This window comes from Narcine bancroftii, chromosome 4, assembly GCF_036971445.1.
Source record: "Narcine bancroftii isolate sNarBan1 chromosome 4, sNarBan1.hap1, whole genome shotgun sequence".
In the NCBI taxonomy this organism is placed as follows: domain Eukaryota; kingdom Metazoa; phylum Chordata; class Chondrichthyes; order Torpediniformes; family Narcinidae; genus Narcine; species Narcine bancroftii.
This window is the reverse complement of record NC_091472.1, coordinates 192,226,079-192,240,599: the sequence shown is the minus strand read 5'-3', so window position 1 is coordinate 192,240,599 and position 14,521 is coordinate 192,226,079. Positions and strand designations below refer to the sequence as shown.

General features: G+C 43.9%; 1 protein-coding gene and 1 long non-coding RNA gene across 4 annotated transcripts; one reads left to right on the top strand and one right to left on the bottom strand.

Moving 5' to 3' along the window:
• Positions 1-58: 58 nt before the first annotated feature.
• On the bottom strand, positions 59-11,159 carry LOC138761392 (uncharacterized). Of its 2 annotated transcripts, none has more exons than XR_011356295.1 (3): positions 10,336-11,159; positions 1,184-1,255; positions 59-351 (listed from the first exon to the last, which is right to left on the bottom strand). It is a non-coding gene; the product is annotated as an uncharacterized lncRNA (long non-coding RNA). The 2 variants fall into 2 exon arrangements; XR_011356296.1 differs by lacking the exon at positions 10,336-11,159 and adding an exon at positions 9,064-9,288.
• Positions 8,449-13,978, top strand: LOC138761391 (zona pellucida sperm-binding protein 3-like). Of its 2 annotated transcripts, XM_069933415.1 has the most exons (10): positions 8,449-8,858; positions 10,313-10,497; positions 10,579-10,688; positions 10,955-11,046; positions 12,423-12,603; positions 12,674-12,785; positions 13,030-13,118; positions 13,349-13,443; positions 13,518-13,598; positions 13,777-13,978. In XM_069933415.1, exons 1-10 carry the CDS (start codon positions 8,450-8,452, stop codon positions 13,785-13,787), a joined length of 1,365 nt encoding a protein of 454 aa, XP_069789516.1. In that variant the 5' UTR covers position 8,449; the 3' UTR covers positions 13,788-13,978. The 2 variants fall into 2 exon arrangements, 1 of the variants encoding a protein (XP_069789516.1); XR_011356294.1 differs by lacking the exons at positions 13,030-13,118; positions 13,777-13,978.
• The last annotated feature ends 543 nt before the right edge of the window (positions 13,979-14,521 follow it).

Below are 14,521 nucleotides of genomic sequence, written 5' to 3'. Positions count from 1 at the left end.
TTCTTTCCGTATAGTTAACTATCCAGTGACAATTACTTTCTCAAACTAAATGATGCAAAGACCCATATCTCTATTACTGCTGAAAGACTTCCAAAATATAAATCGGGCTCTGGATAATAAAAGTTGGGCTTCACCTCACACCCACAGCCTGGAAAGTGAAGACAGGTCTCCAGAGTTGGAGAACACAGATCCTTGTCTCTTAAAGTTATTTAAAGCTACTGAGTGCATCAACCTTGCTGTTAAAATTCCCCTATTGCTGTAAGAATTCTGCTTGCCTTTCTCTATTGGTTGTGATTGGGTGCTGTCCTTTATAACTTGCTTGATGTTGAATCCAAATGAAAATCCACTGTCCTGCAAGGGGTAAGAGGAATGTACAAATAAACTGGAAGTAGCCTTGTAGTAATATAACACCATTCCAAAGTTCATATTTATCAGGTGACTTCAGCTTTAACAGAAGGACTTTTAAGTTTATATTTTCTTGCCCTTCAATTCTATGCCGAGCCGGCTCAATCCCTTTCTCCCACTAATTACTCTGTCATCCATTCCCTTCCACTTGCCCACCAATCTTTTCTCTGGGGTGTTCTGTCACTCACTTACACCAGGAGCCTGATACATGTCCCCACTACCTTTATCATTTTTTATAGCTGCACCCTGCCTGGATGCATCATCTTGGAATGAGAACAGCTCAGCTCAAGACTGCAAGAGATTGCAGAGTTGTGAACCCCGCTTAGAACGTTACGTAAACCAACCTCCCATCTGTCGACCTCAGTTTGTGCTTTTCTATCCCTCAAGGAAAGAGCCGTCCCACCTTCCTCTCCCTTCCTGTCCACAAAGAATGAGGTGCTGTGTGTTTTCAGTTTCTTCTTTGCTGTTATTAGAATCTCGAACAGACCTCCCCTTAATCACATCCTGATAGCCAGATACTATTTTAACTGAATTTTTTTCTCTGTAACATTGTACGCTGAACTTTGATTGATTTTGAGAATTGAGCTATAACCTAACCAACCCAATCTCTTTTTTAATTTCTGATGTTCCTTCTCATTTAAATATGTTTCTTGCATAAAAGCAATATCAACTTACAACTTTTTAATATAAGTCAAAACTTTTTTTTCTCTTAATTGGATTATTGAGCCAGTTAACATGAAAGGTAGCAAAATTTAATTTAGTCATCATCTTAATTTACCTCAAAACCCTCCAGGCCACAAGTAGTGGGACTCCAATCCATGGTCAATATACAAAAAAAAATACGTCACCTCTAAAGAAAGAAAAAAAACCATTGAAAAAGCCTGAATGACAAATAAAGTACTACACCACAGTACTATCTCCCTCAATCATATGGGAAGAGACTAATGCCACAAAGTGACAAATGACCTTGGAAGGAGAAGCAAAACAAAACCACCTTCCCCGAACAGAACAATCAATATAAAAGCAGTAAATAAATCATCTCAAGTTTGATAAGCTTGCTCCAAATCTCTGTTAACTTGATCATCATCTTATTCAACAAGTGCCGAGTGGGAAGTCTCCAGGAGATGATGGGTTCACTGTTAAATTTTATAAAGTTGTTTATGATGATTTGTCCTCTTTATTTATGGATGCTCTTCATCTGGTAATGCAAGAACATGCTTTACCAGACTCGTGTCTAAGTGCAATAATAACGGTTATACCAAAAAAGATAGAGTTCCTTTAAATGTAGCTTCATATCGGCCAATTTCTTTATTAAATGTGGATTACAAAATAATAGCAAAATTATTGGCAAATAGACTTGCTAAGTATTTACCACAATTGGTACATGCTGATCAGGCTGGTTTGATTAAAAATAGGTATGCCTCTGACGCTTCACATCAGCAACCCAACTTACCAATGGTAGTTGCTCTAGATGCTGAAAAGCTTTTGATAGGGTTGAATGGAATTTTTTATTTAAAGTTTGGAGAAATATGTTTGGACTCTTTTTTTATTGGTTGGGTGAAGGCATTATATAATAATCCCATTGCTAGTGTGGCGACAAATGTTCAAATCTCTTTCTTTAAATTATCGCGTTCAACTCGTCAAGGTTGTCCTTTGTCACCAGGTCTATTTGCGTTGGTCATCAAACCATTAGCTCAAGCTATTAGGCAGAATGAGAATATTAGAGGTATAAGGATAACAGACGATGAATATGAAATTAATTTATTTGCTGATGACATTTTGATATATTTAACTAATCTGAAATTATCTTTAATTTACTTGCAAGAATGTTTAAAATAACATGGTAAATTATCAGGATACATAGTGAATTGGGACAAAAGTGAAATATTATCAATTTCTGAGGGAAATTATGACCAGTGTAGACAAATTACTAAACTCCGTTGGACTGATAAAATAGGGATAATGATTGATTTAAATATTCAATCATTGTATAATTTAAACTATGTACCATTAATGAGAAAGATGAAAGCAGATTTTATTAAATGGAAGGATTTACCTTTGTCATTAATAGGTTGAGTAAATTGTATTAAGATGAATATCTTTCCGCGAATTCAGTATCTCTTCCAGTCGATTCCTTGTTTACTTTCGAAATCTTTTTTTCAGGATTTAAATAAAGTAGTTCGAGAATTTTTATGGAAGGGAAAATTAGCTAGAGTAGCGATACATAAATTGACTTGGAAATATCCTTTGGCAGGTTTTCAATTATTATGAAGCAGCTCAATTAAGATATATTAACTGTATGTTGGATGCTTCATGCCCCCCTAGTTAGGCCAGGGTGGAAATGGCTGGTGTATCTGAACCTTATTCACGTTAATTTGTATTTAAGTGAAATTCTGTTTTATTACAGAGATATAATGTAACAATTTTAAAAACATATGTTAGAGATTTGGACTAAAAGGAATTTATTAATAGGCTTGAAAGGTAAAATATCAGTTCAAGCCCCAATATATCAAAATAAATTGATTCCTTTTTCATTGAATAATAGATTTCTAAGAGAATGGAAGAGTAAAGGAATAAAGTCATTGCAGGTTTTGAAAAGGGTAAACTTTTATCATTTAATCAACTCAGAGAGAAAATTGGAATTTCAGTGAATTCTTTGTTTGTTTATTATCAAATTAGAACATTAGAGAAAGGTAATTTTGGAAGAGAAATGAAAATTCCTAAGTTAATGAAATTTGAGTTTCTGATTTCTCATTTTTCAAATAAGGGTTTTATTTCAGAGATGTATGCGTTGTTACAAGACACTATGGATAAAATAAATCTTGATAAATCTAGGATTAAATGGGAAAATGATTTAATTTGTGATATTAATCAGGCTGATTGGGAGATGATATGTTTTGATGGTGTGAATAAATTGTTTAATGTAAGATATAGCATGATTAATTATAATTTTTCGCATCAGTTATATCTAACCCCTGAGAAATTGAAAAAATATGGATTAGTAATTCAGAGTCATGTTTTAGATGTGTATTACATTTAGATTTGTGATAAAGTTCAATCATTTTGGTAACAAATTCGGGAATTTCTTCAACATTTGTTTAAAATCCAATTTTTGATAGATACCAAAAATGTTTTTGTTGGGTTATCCTGCTCCATTTATGGATTTGGGGTTAGATAAGTTTCAGACAGCATTTTTATGTTCAGCATTGGCCGTAGCACGTAAATGTGTTGAGATTTCTTGGAAAGACGAAGTTGAGATAAATGTAAATCGTTGGCATAATGAGTTGAGGTCCTGTATTTATATGGAGAAAATAACATATAATTTGCATGATAATTATGACTTTTTTGTTAAGATGTGGTCGCCTTATTTGAAATGTATGAATTTAGTAATATCTTAAACTGCTGTATTTTTTTATTTGCTTAATGCTTCCCTTGTGGGGTTTGCTGAGGGTGGGTGGAAGTGGGTGGGATACTTGTAGTTTTCTATATTATGGACTTTGTAAAAGTTTTTGTTTTGAAAATGTTAAATAATTTTTTTTTAAACTTGATCATCCTCAATGTTAATTTCAACCAACTGTGGACCTTCCCTCTCCTGCACACCATTCTTCTCCTCCTCTTGAGCTGGTTTGAATTGTTGTGAACAACTTCCTTGACTTTTCTTCTGTTTATTATCAGGCAAAGAATTAGCAAATGTAAGAGCTTCAGTATCCTCACTGAAAAACTGGGATTGAAAATCTCCATAGAAAACTTTAAGAATAGCAGCTTATCGAAAAGCAAACTTATATCCTTTCTTCCACTAAGCTCTTTGCTTGACTCAAATCTGCATAGAAAAAAAACTCAATTGTTCTTGACGACCAAAGGACCTTGATTTTTTCTTGCATTTTGAACTGCAACCCGTAAAATCAGTTCTCTATCTTGATAACGCAGACACCTGATTAATACAGAACGTGGTGGTTGTAATTGCTCTGTGAGCTCTATCCAGCTCTAAACCATGTCAAAAATATTCCTTTCCCAAAACGTCAGGAATCCATTTCTGAAAATAATCGTACAGGATCTACCCCTTCAAAATCTTACAGGTAGTCCAACAATTTTAACATTATTCCTTTGACTGATTCTCCAAAGCACCAATCTTCTTTAATAAATCTTTTCAATGTATTTCCCATCCAGTAAAAGAATCCTCCATCGGTCCCATCCTTTCCTTACATTGCTCAACATCTCCATGACAATCATGAAAGTCCTCTTCAATCTTCTTAACTTGACCCTGTACTTTATCCACCAGCTTCACACATTTTGCCACATCAGACGTAATGGTTAACGTTTCCTACTTTATACCAGTAAATTGATTATCAAAGATGACATAATTTTTGACATGCTTTGACATAATTTCACTTTGTTTAGAGAAAGTTTCTAATTGAACTACAGGGTCTGGATAATGAGGAGTTTCAGACTTCTCCTGAACATATTTAGATAAGGGCCTACCCTTGAACGTCACAGTTTCTTCTTCTTCTGCGCCTGGATAGGCCTCCTCTTCTTCTGTTCCACCGACGACTTGACCTTCTTCTTCTTCCTCCGTTGAAAGTGACTGCATCTCCACCCCTCGCCGGGATCTGGTCCTCAGCGGTGCTGGTCTTCCTTGGAATATCAATCCCTTAGTGATTAATGAGCTCACCAGTGCGCTCTTTCTTCTTAATGATGTCCCAAACAGTGGATTTTGAAAATCCCAAGGTTTCGACGATGTCTCTTACTGTTTTATTCTTGATTTCTAGCCACATAATGACTTATTCTGCCCTTTTGTATGTTGGTTCCAAACCAACAAACATTAATGCAATGTTACGAATTCTATATATCTTGATCTTTTCTGTCAGTTTTAATTTATACATGTGGCAATTCAACCTGTTATGTAATAAACTGTGGCGCACATCCTCATGGCGAACCGGGCCTGCTTGTTTCGCCATTTGGCAGGGCAGCCATGGTGAAATGGTGTCATCAGAGGTTTCACTCTGACTCCAGCATCCCTTCCAGAGCACACCCTGGACAGTGATTATGATGTCACAATGCACCAGGTGACTGAGCTCATGCTGCCCTTAAAGGGACGCGCTGAATTTGAATAAAAACAGTCGTTAACGACCTTCGATGTGGCAGCAGTGATTTCCTTCAGCTCCTGCAAGTGCTACAGTGGTGACCCCGATGGGCCCAGATGGCTATCTGGACCCAGCGAACGATGGACACAGCTGAGGTGAATGCAGTAGCCCTCAAACTTCACCCCTTCTGGCCCCATTGCCCACGGACATGGTTTGGGCAGGCGGAGGCACAATTACACCTCCGCAACATCTCAGACGACACCAGAAAATTTTACCACGTCGTGGGCGCGCTGGACCATGACACGGCATTGAGGGTGGATGACATCATTCATCGGCAGTGGGCAAGTATACCGCCCTCAAAAATCTACTCCTGGGGAAGTTTGGCCTCACTCCTCAGCACCGGGCTTCCAGGCTCTTACACCTGGATGGGTTGGGGGATCGCAGCCTCCCAGCCCTCATGGACGAAATACTGGCCCTGCCGGAGGATCATGAACCGTGTTTTCTCTTCCGCCAGATATTCCTTGAACAGATGCCAGAACATATCTGGCTCCATCTGTACGAAGAGGAATTTTTCGACCCCCACAAGGCCGCAGCCCGGGCAGATGCCCTCTGGCACGCAAAACAGGAGAATGAAGAAGCCCTCAGCTAAGTCTCTAAGCCGGGGACCCACCATCTGCAGGATACTCCCAAGCACAAGGCAGAGGAAAACCAGTCAACATGGCGCTTTTATCACAAGCGCCGGGGAGTGAAAGCCCGCAAGTGCCGCCAGCCCTGCAACTTCCAGGGAAATGGCTAGGCCAACCGCCATAGATGGCTGCGACAGTTGGCCATGTGAACAGCCTCCTTTACATCACTGACGTCCACAGCCCAACGGTTCCTAGTGGACACAGGGGCCGAGCTGAGTGCCCTCCCCTCTACAGCGCTAGAAACGCACCCGGACCCTCAGTCCAACCCTGTGGGCTGCCAATGGTTCCACAATCAAGACACAAGTCACCCGTAGGGCACAAATACAGATCAAGATGAAAAGTTCACTTGGAGGGGCTAACTTCCTAAAGCCTCACGGTCTGCTGGTGGATGTGTGGAACAGGAGGCTACACAACACCCACACCTTTGGCTCTGTCCGCCTGAGCACGGTGGATGATGACAGACCCAAAATCGCTATGGTAGCCCCCACCACAGACGTGTTCGCCGAGATCCTCAGTGAGTTCCCTGTCATCCTGGAGCAATGCTTCAACGTTGCCTCCCCCCAGCATGCATACCAAAGCTAGGCGGCTGCCACCAAACAAGCTAAAACAGGCAAAGGAGGAATTCTCCAGTCTCCAAGAGCTGGGCATTGTTCGGTGGTCAGACAGCACTTGGGCGGCGCCACTGCACATGGTTCTGAAGTCATCAGGGGTTTGGAGGCCCTGTGGAGACTACAAATGGCTAAATTACATCACGACTCCAGACAGGTACCCGGTCTCCCATATCCAGGAATTCGCGGCCAACCTCCAAGGCGCGTGGTTATTTTTGAAAGTCAATCTGGTGCTCAGATACCACCAGGTGGCGTTGGAAAGACTGCCATTATCACCCCTTTTGTCTTGTTTGAATTCCTGCAGATGCCGTTCAGGTTGAAGAATGATGCCCAGACATTCCAGCGCCTCATGGGCACAGTGGGTAGTGATTTGGTCTTTGTCTTTATCTACCTAGTTGACATCCTGGTAGCCAGCCACAGCCACAAAGAGCACAAGGCCCATTTCTGTACCCTGAATGCCAGGCTGGCAGAATTTGGCAAATGCCAGCTTGGGAAACAGACATTGCAGTTCCTGGGGCATACCATCCCAGTTTCTGGGGCATCTCCGGCACCAGAGAAAGTGGCAGCTGTCCAGCATTTTCTCAAACCCTCCTCCCTCAAGGGCCTGCAGGAATTCGTGGGAATGGTAAATTTTTATCCAGAGATTCATCCCCAACACCACCCTCATCATGCGCCCTCTTTTCGCACTGATCACGACGAAAGAGAAGACCCTGGCCTGGTCAGAGGAGGTGGACGAGGCCTTCCCTACAATGAAACAGGCCCTCGCAGAGGCAATTTTGTTGGTACACCTGCACCCAGAAGCGCACATGGCGCTCTCAGATGATGCTTCTGCCCCGGCGGTTGGGGGAGTACTGGAACAATGGCTGGACGGGAGTGGCACCCGCTGGCCTTTTTCAGTAAGCAGTTGTGGCCGCAGGAAATTAAATACAGTGTGTTCGACCGGGAGCTCCCTGCGCTGTACCTGGCCATCCGCCACTTTCGATACTTCTTGGAGGCAGAACGTTCACCATTTTTACCGATCACAAGCCTCTCACCCAAGCATTGGCTATGACCAAGGACCTGTGGTCGGCCAGGCAACAGTGCCACCTCTCCTACATGTCCGAATTCATGACAGACATCTGGCACAGAGCAGCCAAGGACAATGTGGTTGCAGATGCGCTCTCCCACCCGGCCATCAGCATGCTAGCTCCCGGCCTCGACTATGCACAACCACCACAGGCCCAGCAGCATGATGCCAAAACTCAAGCTGTCCTGACCGCCATCTCGAAGTATTTCGTCCAGGTGTAAGAGCTCCAGATCGAAGTTATCAAGTTTCCTGACTCCGCCCAGCCACTGCTCTGCAACATCTCCACCGGCTCAAAGCGCCTGGTAGTTCCAGAGGAGTGGAGGGCAAGGGTTGTCAGCTCTATCCATGATCTTGCCTGCCCCACAGTAAAAACTACCATGTGTATGGTGGCACAGCGATTCGTCTGCCATGGCCTCAAGAAGCAGATGGCAGTGCTAACCCACAACTGCATCAGGTGCTGAATGTCTGAAGTCCACAGGCCCCTGTTCATCATTTCAACTCAGCAACGCGGACGTTCCAGCATATCCACGTGGATGTCATGGGTCCAGGTAGTCGCGGTACCTGTTTACCATATTGGACAGAGCAACCAGGTGGCCGGAAGCCATGCTGGTCCGTGAGGCGTCAGTGGAGACGTGTGCTAGAGCCCTGGTCAGCCAGTGGATCACTCGTTTCAGCATGCCTGCGCACATCACAAGTGACAGAGGTGCCCAATTTACCTCTGCACTATGGTTGCAGCTGGCAAGGCATTTCGGTGTAACACCGCACCACACCACGGTCGACCATCCATGGTCTAACGGGTTGGCAGAGAGGTTCCACCAACACATTAAGTCCACTCTGATGGCAAGACTTTCTGGCCCCGACTGGGTGGACGAGTTGCACTGGGTTCTCCTTGGGATTCGGATGGCACCCAAGGAGGACCTGCAAGCCTCATCAGCAGAAATGGTTTACGGTGCGCCATTCTCCCTGCCAGGTGAATTCTTCAGCATGGAAGCCGAGATCATGCACAATGAAGGTGAGCAGATCGCAGACCTCCGTAAACAACTGGGCAACCTAACCCTGCCGCCCCATTGGCACCACAGCACCTGACCATCCCATCGAACGAAAGATCTGGATGTGGCGCAATTTGTGTTTGTCCGGAGAGGTACACAGAGGGCCCAGCAGCACAGCCCATTCGAAGGGCCTTGCAAGATTCTCCAGCAGTCGGGTGGGATATTTACTTTAGATGTGGGGGGCGGGGAAGAATTGTTTACTGTGGTCCGCTTATAGGCTGCTCATTAGGACTTATCACTGGCGGTGCAGACGGCTGCGCCCAAGCGCCGAGGCTGGCCGCCAAAGTGACAGGATGTGTAGTCAGTTCTGGGGGGGAGGGTTGTGTGACGGTGCACATCCTTATGACGAACTGGCCCCGCTTGTATCGCCACGTGACGGGGCAGCCATGGGGAAATGGCGTCATCAGAGGTTTCTCTCTGACTCCAGCATCCCTTCCAAAGCACACTCTGGGCAGCGATTATGACATCACAATGCACCAGGTGACTGAGCTGTTGGGGTCAGTGTCCAGCACGTTAATGAAGTGATTTCTGATAGTAACATTATGGGTCACACTGAGCCTTGTGAACAGTATTAATGTTTGTCAGAAGTTCCAGTTTCCACACTTTGTGTTTGCTTGTAGATTTGCAATGTAGTTTTTCAATCAATGATATTTTGCAATAACAAGCTCCTGAAGAATTAATCTGAAAGACGACTTGTGTGTGTTTCTAAACTCTAAAGACATTTAAGTTGTCTTTGAAGTAATTTGCTTCCCGTTCCTCCACAAAATACAATATTCTCCCAAGGTTGATCCGGGAAGTGACCAGGATATGGCATAAATCCGCCCACAATTAACACCTCAAATATACAATGAATTGACTAACATCAGTGGAGGCCAGTGGTTCGAATTAAGATCTCAGGACACAGCCAAGGGTTAAAGGGGAGGTGGTTTGAAGGTGAGGGGAAGGTTCAGATTTCTCTTCCCCTCCACGCTGTCTCCCCTTGATGTTCTCACTCCAGATCGCTGGCCTTTGGCGCTCCCATGATCTGGCTCATCTCTGCTCCAGGAAACACGACGCGGGGCGATGGGCAACAGCGCAGGGGCCCCTCATCGAGGCAACGAGCTCCTCGGGGCGAGTTGCCCCGTCTTCCTCCTTCCACGCCGAGCCCTCAATGAGTTGCTCCGATTCTCATTGGTCCAGTCCATTGGAGCCGCGCTGCTCCCGCTCGGGCACTGGAATGAGCGCGTTATAAGTGCCCGGTGACCCCCCCTGCGGCCAGTGGCCCAGCTCTCCGGGAGGATGACTGCGGTGGCCAGGTTCCTGCTGCTCGCGGTGGCTGCGGTGACCGGGCAGCAGCCAGCAGGTCGGTCCGGACCTTTCTGCCTCTGTCGCCGCCTGTTCTCGCCTCCAGCCCTGACTCACTGTTCCTCTCTTTCAGCTCTTCCACCTGCCCTCACTTACTCCTGCGGTCACTCCACCATGACCGTGTGGGTGGCGATGGATCCGGGCGCTGGCGCTTCTGCTTCGGCTCTGCGGCTGGGAAAGTGCCCTCCGTCGGGCTTCAGCTCTCCCCGACTTGTCCTCTTCCAGTACGCGCTGCAGGACTGCTGGGCAGGCCGGCTGGTGGGTGCGACCCTTCCTGCTGTCGCTCGGCCCCAGCTCCTGGATGGACCCTTGGCTAATGACCCCTTTCCCCCTCCTCAGGTGACTGATCAGGAGGTGATTTTCTGGAACTACTTGAAGTTTGGAGGAAGCTCTGCCCCTGGGATGGACTCGCCGCAGCTCAACGCCCGTCTGGAATGTCGCTACCCAGTGTAAGGGTCTGAACACTCCCCCGAACTGCAGGCACCGGCTCCCTTGTCAGTGGAGTGGCCAACCCATAGCCCACAAGACTGGATGAGAAACGAGCGTGTGGGTTTGGTCTGGTTAAACCTCACCAGATGGTTTGCAAACTCCAAGGGATTAAATGCGTGATGTTCCCAAGTTAAAAACTGTCTTCACCTGATGTTTGATAACGATATTTAGTGTCTGTTCACGCCACTGAAACCTCTGTATGAGTCGCTGCCCACTCTTTCCCCAGGAATGAGAGGCCAATCCTCCTGCCAAGTCTTCCACTTACTGGGGCACTGGCTGCAGATGGCAACCTGATCTTCTCCATGAAGATGATGACTGGTGAGGATTGTTTTTGAAGAATATTGCAGGTTAATGGTGAGGTGGTTTGTGTTACGCACTTTGAAATAGGGCGACCTGGTTCTATGCCTTCACTTCCCCTTGCTCTGTGTAAATGAGCTGTTGTCTGTGGTGATATGTCATTACACCAGGGGTCACCCCAGTGACCTTGTATATAAAGCAGTCCAGGGCTACAGTCTAGCCTTTCAGGTTCGTCTTGCAGAGAAACAAGACCTCTTAGTGTACATATTAGTTTATTAAAGCTGTCTTATACTCCCACTGCTGGTGTGGTTATTGTCAGTAAAGTCTGTAATGGTTCCATGTTTCTAATTGGGTGGTTTTCTCTGGCCAAATAACCAATTAATATGTATCAGCTGCTTGAACCAACAAGGGGCTTGACTTCTGTTGTCTGCTTTTGTTGCCATGCCAACTGCAACCAAGGAAGTCCTTGTCTGTCTTAGCTCTGATCGTTGGGAACCCTTCAGCCATTCTCCAGCCTTCAAAGGTTCCTCCCCTCCAGTTACAAACAGCTGTTCTTCCCCTGAGCCCCTCACCTATCTGCTGCTGTGGTCACTGTCCTATGGGTAGCCTCCTGGGCTTTTCCTTCTCAACAAAATGCTGGATAATGGTGGTCCATCCATTTTCTGGTGCCCTATTCCAATCCTCTAGGTCAACAGAGTCTGCAACACCTTGTGGCTGCTGCTGCCATCTTGGGATCATGCAGTCGCAGGAGTTTAAAATAAACCACCGTCAGCTCCTTTGGTGCTGAAGACAGTCGAGATGTGTAGTAGGAGCCCAACGGACTGTGAAGTGCCTTCGTCCCTGCTCTCCATGGTCCAGCACCAGTGGAATTGCTGCCAGTTTTTGTGGCTAAACTAAACATTGTAATTTGAAAGATGGGCAGACCTGAGTAATGTTTAACCTGATCAATGATTTCTTCTTGTGAAGACTCTACAGAAAACAATGGCCTAGAAATGCCAGTCTTCACCATCTAGATGACACTTGAATTAGTTGTGGTTGCAATGAAAGTTATCCTTCACTGAACCACTTGGAGTAAGGACATGTCTTTGCACAATTGGGTGTTCATGTCCACTTTCCTTATTGAAGGACTCTTGTACTTGAACCCCTTGAATCCAGCTGTTTGTTAATTTCATCCTGAGTTCTCAACATTGGGAATTCTAATGTCCTGTTTTAGCAAATTAATAGCATCTACAGATATTGGTGATTTGGGGTCAGACCATTTAATCAAAAGAGAAATGGATGGATTGGGTAAAGAATCTGATGGGGTGCGGACAGGATGTGGTTCATTTACTCCACAGGAGCAGTTTGTCCTTTGATACTTTGCAGTGAATTACTAACGACAATGACATCTGCTGTAGGTGACTGGACTGCAGAACGGCCAGATTCTCTGTTCTTCCTGGGAGCTTCCATTAACCTAGAAGCATCAGTCCTTGCAACATATCATCAACCCCTTCGCCTCTACCTGAAGGAATGTATTGCCACACCAACCCGCTCGTTGGGAAAGTCTCCAGAGAACTATACTATCATAAACAATTATGGGTAAGACTGAAAGGAGAGTGATAATTGGTGTTTGTCTGAATTGTAGATTGAATCTCTTCCTGTTCTTTAGATGTCTTGTTGATGGGAAAACTGGAAATTCCAAGTACTTGCCCAGAAGTGATGGGTCAGTCCTTCAATTTGTCATTCAAGCATTTAAATTCCTCAGCCTGGAAGATGCTGATGTGAGTTTTAAAATTTTTTGTAAATCTTTAATGGGTGAAAATTGTGTTGATGGTCTTTGTTTGTTTTGGTATTTTACCTTGATTAACAGTATTTAACTCGAAAATCTCTAAGTAAATTAGCCATGTGTGAAGTCTATTTCTGTATGCATTGTTAGTAGAAAACACATCAAGTTGGATGTGCAGCAGAAGTTTGAAGCCATTGTACTGGGTGGAAGGATTGATGGGCAACATTTGCATTTTTCAGATTTTTATACACTGCAGTGCCTTTGTGTGGGTCCCCAGTTGGGATGGTCTCTTGCACAAAGCATGTTCTTTTGATCAGCAAACCAAAAGGTAAAATTTTTTCAACAAAACCTGGGCCTTGCTTTCCTAAACTTTAACTTGACACTCTGCATTAAGTCGACCCCAAACTCCCTCACTCTCTTGTGACTGCACCATAGATTTGAAACCATTTGTAGTTTGCAGAATTGCTTCCCATTCCCCAGAGTAGGCAAACAGAAGTATTCCCTGCATTCTAATCAGTAACATTTAATTCCTGTTAGTTTCACTTAATTTTATTCTAGTTGGAAGCTCTTGGATGCCCCATTACAAAGTTCCTTGTGTGACTGCTGTAATACAAGCTGCCAGCCTATCCCATCTCGCCATAAACAACACACAGGTAATTTTCCCACTTCTGATATCTCTTTGGGTAATAACTGTTTGAAACATTGTGATAATTGTTTGTCTTTTCAGTCCATGAATCTAGTGTTGGTCAAGTAATCAAAGTGGGTCCCCTCAGAGTACTCGGTAAACAACTGGAATCCAAAACTTTGGGTACGAACAATCATTGTTTGCTTTACATTAAACATTTTCTCTAGTCTGCCAGGATTCTATAAATTGCCAAATACATCTGTTATTGATTAGTCTAATGATAACCTGCTTTTAACAATAGATCAACACTTCAAATTTAAGTATGTAGAACAATCCTTGACTGAACTGTTTTTTCTTGCAGAAAATCAATGAGTTGTGCTTGTGGCTACACCATATTTTGGGGACTTGGACTCCTATTCTTGTATAGATGGAAGATCAGACATGTCCATCATAACAAATAATCAAAGGCGAGATTATGAAGTTTAATTACAGTCTAACTTGATTCCACTGTAATAGATGGTGGTGCTTGATTTAAATAAAGCTACATTTGACAGACTTGTTAATAGTTTGTGTCCTTGTGCATTTATGTTCACCTTAGTTGCATCTTGTATTATTATTTTAATACAAGATTAATTAAAAGTTCACTACATTTTTGGAGCAGCTAATGAACATTTTGCTATTTGAATAGATGATTTTAAACAATAAAAATGAAGTCCAAATTCTTAACTATTTTTAGTTTTAAAATTACCCTCTTGCAATTAATTTTATTAAATAGATTAGTTAAGGTCCTGCTGCAATTTTACCCACTGAACTGGTCTCCTTGTAACTTGACTCTGTCCTATGTCCCTTGTGCCTTCCCGCTTGTAACTAGGACACCTTGTATTTTGTTATTTTGACAACATCCAATTCCTTGGTCCCACCGATCATCATTATAGACGTCCAATGTTCACCAGTCCCAAAATTCAGGAAGACTTTTAAAGGTCTTTCTGCAAATATCCAACCAGTTTTCTAAGCTGGCAGAGCTGAACTCTGAGCTCCTTCACTTCCACAATACTCTTTAATGCCCAGTTCCACAAGCTGGGCACCTTGAGTCTTCAATATTCTAT

What these genes read in the sequence shown, in the direction of transcription:
- LOC138761391 (XM_069933415.1), top strand. Translation starts at nt 8,450, where the DNA reads ATGCTGGTCCGTGAGGCGTCAGTGGAGACGTGTGCTAGAGCCCTGGTC. An exon ending in CGAGATCATGCACAATGAAG is followed by an intron (nt 8,859 to 10,312) that starts GTGAGCAGATCG and finishes CCTCTCTTTCAG; the next exon opens with CTCTTCCACCTGCCCTCACT. An exon ending in CTGGAATGTCGCTACCCAGT is followed by an intron (nt 10,689 to 10,954) that starts GTAAGGGTCTGA and finishes CTCTTTCCCCAG; the next exon opens with GAATGAGAGGCCAATCCTCC.